The sequence below is a fragment of the Rhinoraja longicauda genome, chromosome 26 (assembly GCF_053455715.1).
Source record: "Rhinoraja longicauda isolate Sanriku21f chromosome 26, sRhiLon1.1, whole genome shotgun sequence".
In the NCBI taxonomy this organism is placed as follows: Eukaryota; Metazoa; Chordata; class Chondrichthyes; order Rajiformes; family Arhynchobatidae; genus Rhinoraja; species Rhinoraja longicauda.
Window position 1 is genome coordinate 16,883,070 of NC_135978.1, and position 7,518 is coordinate 16,890,587.

The 7,518-nt window shown below is 47.4% G+C and overlaps 1 protein-coding gene across 1 annotated transcript; it reads right to left on the reverse strand.

Moving 5' to 3' along the window:
* Window positions 1–1,108: 1,108 nt before the first annotated feature.
* On the reverse strand, window positions 1,109–4,289 carry LOC144606304 (cytochrome P450 2D26-like). Its single transcript, XM_078422268.1, has 3 exons — window positions 3,686–4,289; window positions 2,027–2,179; window positions 1,109–1,214 (listed from the first exon to the last, which is right to left on the reverse strand). Exons 1-3 carry the CDS (start codon window positions 3,924–3,926, stop codon window positions 1,120–1,122), a joined length of 489 nt encoding a protein of 162 aa, XP_078278394.1. The 5' UTR covers window positions 3,927–4,289; the 3' UTR covers window positions 1,109–1,119.
* Window positions 4,290–7,518: the final 3,229 nt, after the last annotated feature.

A 7,518-nucleotide genomic window follows, 5' to 3' on the forward strand; every position in this document is an offset into this window, starting at 1 on the left:
TTGGAATAAACTACTATACAGCTATATCGCCATCCTTATTGAGGATACATTCCACCCCTCGCAGTGCCCAGCGGGCCCGGAAATCCCCCAGCGTGCCCGTGGACGGCATGTAGTCCCTTTCTAAAACCACCGGGGTGCGGACGTAACCCCGGACAAGGGGCAGGCAGCCCGCTCGGGCAGAGCCCTCTTCCGCCTGGAGCCGTGACTGCCTTGGACAGTCTCGACCGGGTGGTAACAACGGATCAAATCGGTTTCTATACCCTGCTGGGAACGTTCAACAAGGGAAGTTGGGAGCAGTGTCCAGTATCAAGAGGTTTCACCAAAACTGTTCAAGACACCAGGGAGAATCGAGTGGCCGGTGGGTTGGATGTGCAGCGATGTCTCAATGTGGGACGGGTTGTCCGGTAGCAGGGCCGGTCCAGTCATGACCCATGGCTGAGCCTACGTTGGCAGCTGCCATTGCCAATGACCGAGCCCCTGGCTCCAGCAGAGGTGCTACTGAACTAAGGTGATCGAGTCACCAAATATTGAGATAGTTGGTGCGCCTTTAAAATCAAACACAACTTGAGACCCTGCATCAGGACTCGGTCAAAGAGCCCTCCTTCGCTCTCTATAGCTCAGACGTCCAGTTGTCCCACTCCAATTACTAGGGTGAATGTCTAATTGATCCCAATATCATTATATCATTGCTTGTCACAGGGTTGTCAGAATGACTACAATGCATTTCCGACCATCTTAACATTTTTGGACACGAGCAGATCACTGGATGGCAATCAGTCTTTAAGGTCTTATTAAGAGTCAGGCACTGGTCAGACCTCATTTGGAATATTGTGTGCAGTTTTGGGCCCCATATCTGAAGAAGGACCTGCTGGCTTCCATAGATTTCGACTTTCAAACATATTCCAAACTTCTGGACTCAATATCAAACTCAACAACTTCACGTAACTTGCATCCTCTGTTTATATCAGAACTGTCCAGTTCTGCCGCGAGTTACCTATCTATAATATTTACTCAGTTATTTTCTCTCTACTACCACCAGCTGGAATACATTTGAGACTGATCTATCGGCAGAGCACTACATTGCCCACAAGTGGTAGATCGTCAAATGAACAACTTGCCTTACCTGGCCCTAAAATCCACCTTCCAATACAAAGCTTTCTTCAAGTATGTGCAAAAATCCAAGGAACCATTCGTCATGATACTCAAAACGATATCTGAAGATAATCGAACAGATAATATTTGAGTTTGCATAAGTTAACGGGATGCGAGGATCAAAAGGGCTACCTGAACGGATGTGTGGAGCAAAAGGGTGGTAATAAATTAGACTTTTTTCCAAAGTTAAGATCATACAAACAATAGAAATTGTGAAGAAATAGACTGCAGTGAATTGTGAAATTAACTGCAGGAAAGAAATCTAATGGGATGTTGACTTTCATTGCGAGAGGATTTGAGTTTAGGAGCAAGCAAGTCCCACTGCCTTGGTGAGGGCTCTGGTGAGACCACACCTGGTGTATTGTGTGTAGTTACCAGGTCTCCTAATTTGAGGAAGGACATTCTTACTATTGAGGGAGTGCAGCGTAGTTTCACCAGGTTAATTCCGGGGATGGCGGGACTGACTTATGATGAAAGAATGGGTCGACTGGGCTTGTATTGGACAGGCTAGATGCAGGAAAAAAGGCTCCTGTATTGGGGGAGTCCAGAACCAGGGGTCACAGTTTAAGAATAAAGGGTCTGAGATGAGGAAAATCTTTTTCACCCAGAGTTGTGAATCTGTGGAATTCTCTGCCACAATATGCCAATTCACTGGATGTTTTCAAGAGAGCGTTAGATTTAGCTCTGAGGGCTAACAGAATCAAGGGATATGGGGGGAAAGCAGGAACGGGGTACTGATTTTGGATGATCAGGCATGACCATATCGATGATGATAGCTCAAAGGGCCAAATGGCTTACTCCTGCACCTATTTTCTACGTTACTAAGTAGTGCAACAATAAAAATAAGGCAATGGCTTCCACAGGATTAACTCACCTTGTTCACCTTCAAATGCCTGGTTTAAAAATCCAGCCTCTTCCACAATTCGCAATTCAAGAGACTTCTTTCCAAGCCCAAAATTTTTCAGCGTCAAAAGTGCAAATTTTCTCTGCGCTTTCCACCAGTCACCATACTTTGCTAGAACAATACCTGCATGGAGGTAGCAGGAATATAGTTACATTCATAGACAGACACACAATGCTGGAGCATCTCAGTGGGTCAGGCAGCATCCCTACAGAACATGAGAATGTTGTTTCATTCATGTTGGTTTCAGCCCATCCCTAGAATTGAGCCTGTGGAAATTGGAGTAATAATGCCTGCCCTCTTTGTGGTGGGGGTTAGTCACAGTATTCCTACAATCCTCTTTCTCATAGCATATAATTGTGTTAATATTCTGCTCCATGAGACAGGATTAAACAATCTATAGGATTTTCAGTGACAAAAAGATTTGAGAAAATGTGGATAGGAATGTGGCACTGATCAACCTGCTGGGTCCCAAAGGGTGTGCATTGGCAATTCCACCTCAAAATCCCCCCTGGACCTGAGATGTAGCCTAGGCTGCTCTGTAAGGTAGGGGAGATAATTGCTGGCCCCCTGACAAAGATTTTTAAATCTTTACAGTCCATACAAGAGGTGCCATATGACTGGGTGACAGCAAATGTGGTTTCTTTATTCCAAAGTATTAAGCCAAGTAATTACAGCCAGTGAGTCTCACAGCAGTGGTAGAGAAGTTATTGGGGGGAAAACTATAAGGGACAAGATTAGTTTAGTTTAGTTTAGTTTATTGTCACGTCTCACAAGATACAGTGAAAAACTTTTGTTGCGTGCTCACCAGTCAGCGGAAAGACAATACATCGGCAACAGACTAATGTTGTAACCTATTATTGGGAGCACTGGCTATAAGATGTCCCAGGACTTAGTTGACCTGGGAGATGGAGTCAGAACGACAATAGGGAAATTTAGGCCGGATCTCCAGGGGCTGCACCTCATCCATTCACCGGAATTTAGAAGAATGAGAGGGGATCTTATAGAAACATATAAAATTCTTAAGTAGTTGGACATGCTAGATGCAGGAAAAATGTTCCCAATGGTGGGGGAGTACAGAACCAGGGGTCACAATTTAAAAATAAGGGGTAGGCCATTTATGACTGAGATGAGGAAAAACCTTTTTTACCCAGAGAGTTGTGAATCGGTGGAATTGTCTGCCACAGAAAGCAATGGATGTTTTCAAGAGCGAGTTAGATTTAGCTCTTTGGGCTAACGGAATCATGGGATATGGGGAAAAAGCGGGAACGGGGTACTGATTTTGGATGATATGATTTTCAGTGATCATATTGAATGACGGTGCTGGCTCAAAGGGCCTAATGGCCTACTCCTGCACCTATTTTACATGTTTCTATCCAGTGGACCTGCATTCCAAGTATCAGGCTTATCCAGGATTCGCCATCAGCATTCCCCATCCACCACCATGCAAGTAATGTTTCCCCTTCCCATGGAGGCTGCACCTGTCCTCTCAAGGTGCTCTGGCAGGCGTTTCCCGGGGCACTCAGTTGGCCAGGTTCAGGATGCATTCATCATGCCGACAGTTGAATCTGACAATTCCTGGTCCCTCTGAGCCTGGTGCCCAGCACTGTCTGGAGCGCACTTCACACTCACCTTCTCCAAACCGCTTAAAGATCTTTTCATATATTGGGAGAACTGGCCGGTCCGCAAAATCTTCAGATTTCTTCACCAGCGCCTCTTTCATGGCCTTGTAGCCACTCAACACCACCACGTTTGTCCACCCAAAGTCTAAGCTCATCACATCGCCGTACTGCTTCCGCAGCTTAAAGTGGAGGAGACGGGAGAAAGCACGAGGCTGTCGTTGTAACTCGCTCACGGAGGCCAAATGCAACATTGAACAAAGACAGAACAGTCGCAAAGTTCTCACTAGTGCACTAGTTTATTCTGTGCCCATGCTGCCATTAGCGCTGGGATCCCGGGAGCAATGAGGTGAATTATTCGTGCCATTGATTCCCCGGCTGTTATACTTACTTATCCAGTCGCGGATGGACAGATGCCGAGCCGCCCCACAAAGGCCTGGCTACACAGCTGAAACACGGGGAGCATGCAAGGGATAAACGCAAATGCAGGCCACAATGCGACCTCATTGCCGATAGATACCCTTCTGTATTAATCATCGTTTCGACACTGATTTCATCTGGGGACTTCTCCACTCCCTCATCTGAGACAGAGTAACAAACATTTTGTACAGAATCCAACGTGGTGGAATAACTCAGTGGGGCGGGCAGCATCTGTGGAGGGAGTGGACAGGTGACGTTTCGTGTCGGGACCCTTCTTCAGACTGATTGTAGTGGGGGGGGGGGGGGGGGGAGGAAAGCTGGATAAGAGGTGAAAGGGTGTCAAAGCCAGGCAAGTGATAGGTGGATACAGGTGAATGTGGTTGATTTGCTGATGAATAGTAAGTGACAAAAGTTAGCAATGGAAAGGATCTATTCCACTTTCTCACCCACCCACGCACCCAAATCCCTCCATCTGCCTTTACTCCTCTTGACACTCTTTTGTTTCTTTCTCATATCTAGCTTTGTCATTTACTCCACCCATCAGACCCGCTGAGTTACTCCAGCACTGTGTGCTTTGCTCCAGTTTCCAACATCTACAGTTCCTTGTGTTTCCGTGTCATACAGTACAGGCTGGGTATTTCGCGTTCCCTTTAATTGTCCCCCCTCCCGAGCAGCGGACTAGATTAAATCTATGCACCACCCCCAGACAGCTGAAACTGCCAAAAGACAATTTCTTGAAATTAACCTGGAGTCAGGTAGAGGTTTATACCAGACCTAGATATTAAAGCTCGGTGAGTAACGGGATGTTACCATCCATGCAGTAAGGTGGTCCAGATTAAAGTGAAGAGCTTCAGAAAGTGTAAATACAATTTCGTTTAGTTTAGAGACACAGCATGGAAACGTGCCCTCCTATTCATGCCGACCGTTCACACTAATTCTATGTGATCCCACTTTCTCTCAACCACACCCGATACACTAGGGGCAATTTACAGAGTCCAATTATCCTGCAAAACTGCAAGTCATCGGAGTGTGGGAGAAAACTGGAACACCCGGAGGAAACCAACATCGTGGTTGGGAATCTGCGCCACCGCAAACTTGTTATGTTTAACATGCAAGCGAATAATGCAACAACATGATTGTCACAGTTTCACAGCCCACCGTTCATTTATATGGGGTTTTGCAAATGCATCATCTCCATGGCACTATCAAAGCTACTTTTGAGGAACTCTATCAATGCCCGAATTTACTGATTTAAGTTTACTTTTGTTGGCGATATTACAGGGCTTAAACACTGGTTAAACGGGGTAGCACACCATTTCACTGAACAGTTGTAATTTTCTTTAATTAATAGACAATAGACCATAGGTGCAGGAGGAGGCCATTCGACCCTTCGAGCCAGCACCGCCATTCAATGTGATTATGGCTGATCATTCTCAATCAGTACCCCGTTCCTGCCTCCGCCATCCTTAATAGCTCTATCTAGCTCTCTCTTGAATGCATTCAGAGAATTGGCCTCCACTGCCTTCTGAGGCAGAGAATTCCACAGATTCACAACTCTCTGACTGAAAAAGCTTTTCCTCATCTCCGTTCTAAATGAACTACCCCTTATTCTTAAACTGCTGCCCTTTGTTCTGGACCCCCCCCCCCCCCCAGAATGTTCATGAAAGAAACCTCATGTAAATTTTATAATCACCACAATTATCTCCTTATGCCATTTAATCTCAGTACAATAACAAAGTAATGTTAACAGCCAAGGTTTGGAATTCTAAGTGAAGCCTTTGTAGTGCACAACAAATCCTGTTATCTTAAACCAAAAATACTAGACTAACAAGATGGACCACTCCGTTGAAATCGCCTATACTGGAGTGTAGTTAGTACACAAAGGGGCGGAACGGCCGCCATTTTAGTAAGCAAACCCCGCAGTTGGCTGTGGCTCTGGCAGTGTAATCAGTGTTGTGGGGATCAGTATGTGTGATGAAAACAATAAAGTGCAGAATATATCTCATCTATCAACTCACATTTTGTTGTTATTTTTACTTTTAAATATTTCCCCATTGCTTAATTTCTCTGAATTTATTATTTCTAACTGTTTCTGCCCATTTCCCTCCCATCCTTCCTCCCCAGCCCCCTCTGTTGTGGTTTCCATCGTATTGTTCGAACACACACTCTGCACAAATTTAACTTTATATATATATATATATGAGAGGGAATGGGTGACGTTTCGTGTCGAGACCTTTCTTCAGACCTTTCTTCTCTCTTCTTCCCCCCCCCCCCCCCCCCCCCCCCCGGAGGAAAGGCAGAGCCCGGGAGGGTAGTTGCCACACTTCTTCCACCTCTTCATCAAGTCAAAGGCCAGGGCAAAGACGGTGCAGAACACGGCCAGCACCGGGAACCCGCCAAACACCCTGAGCACCACCTCGGGGAGAGCCCACAACTCCATGTTCCCCGGAGACAACGAGCGGCAAACTAACTGGAGGGAGGGAGGGAGGGAGGGAGGCGAGGGGACGCCAGGAAACTTCACTGGGAGACGCCCCGCCCCCACTGACCCGTTCGCTCTCACGCACATTGACGCACTGTTGTGTGCGGTGGGTGTTGGAGCAGATACAACCACTACATGGTCCTTCCCTTCTGGTCCCGGGGGCGCGGGCGGGTCTGACCCGGGTCCGGTAACCCCACGTCTTGAACCCAACACTTTCCATGTATCTTTGTCCTCTCAAGATTCAAGATATATTTAATAATAATAATAATAATATATTTATTTTATATAGCGCCTTATCACATGCTCAAAGCGCTTTACAAATACAATTAACATAGAAACAAACAGACAAACTATCCTGACGGAAAAGCGGCGAATACTCAACGCCAGCGTCCTCACGTCAGGGTCCGGCAGCAGACATCAAAAAGCACAAGACACACAGATACATTTTTTTACACAAAACAGCCATCACAGTGATTGCTCCAGGCATACCCTCACTGTGATGGAAGGCAAAGTCTTATCTCCTCCTCATTCTTCTCCCGTGGCGCCACGAGGCGATCGAGGCTCCCAACCCCTTGAAGCCCCCACCGGGCGATGGAAAGTCCCAGGGCCGAGCCAAGCAGGCCGATGAAGGGCCTGAGCCCCCACCGGGCGATGTAAAGTGCTGCGGCCGAGCCACGCAGGGCGATGAAGGGCCTGCGGGCGGGTTGATCGAACCTTGCGCTTCGGGGCGGTCGAAGCTGCTACGGCTGGAGCTCTCAAAAGCCGGTCGCCAGCCAGGGACCTGCGAACTCCCGATGTTGCGGTCTGCAGGGCCCACGGCCGAAGCCTCCGAGATGGTAAGTCCAGGCCTTGCGACCGGAGTCTTCGAGGTCGATCCCAGCTGGAGGCCGCCGACTCCACGATGCTAGGCCGTAGCGCGAACGGAGATACGACACGGTAAAGGTCGC

What these genes read in the sequence shown, in the direction of transcription:
- LOC144606304 (XM_078422268.1), bottom strand. Translation starts at nt 3,926, where the DNA reads ATGTTGCATTTGGCCTCCGTGAGCGAGTTACAACGACAGCCTCGTGCT. An exon ending in CTTTAAGCGGTTTGGAGAAG is followed by an intron (nt 2,180 to 3,685) that starts GTGAGTGTGAAG and finishes ACCTCCATGCAG; the next exon opens with GTATTGTTCTAGCAAAGTAT. An exon ending in GGCATTTGAAGGTGAACAAG is followed by an intron (nt 1,215 to 2,026) that starts GTGAGTTAATCC and finishes GATTATCTTCAG; the next exon opens with ATATCGTTTTGAGTATCATG.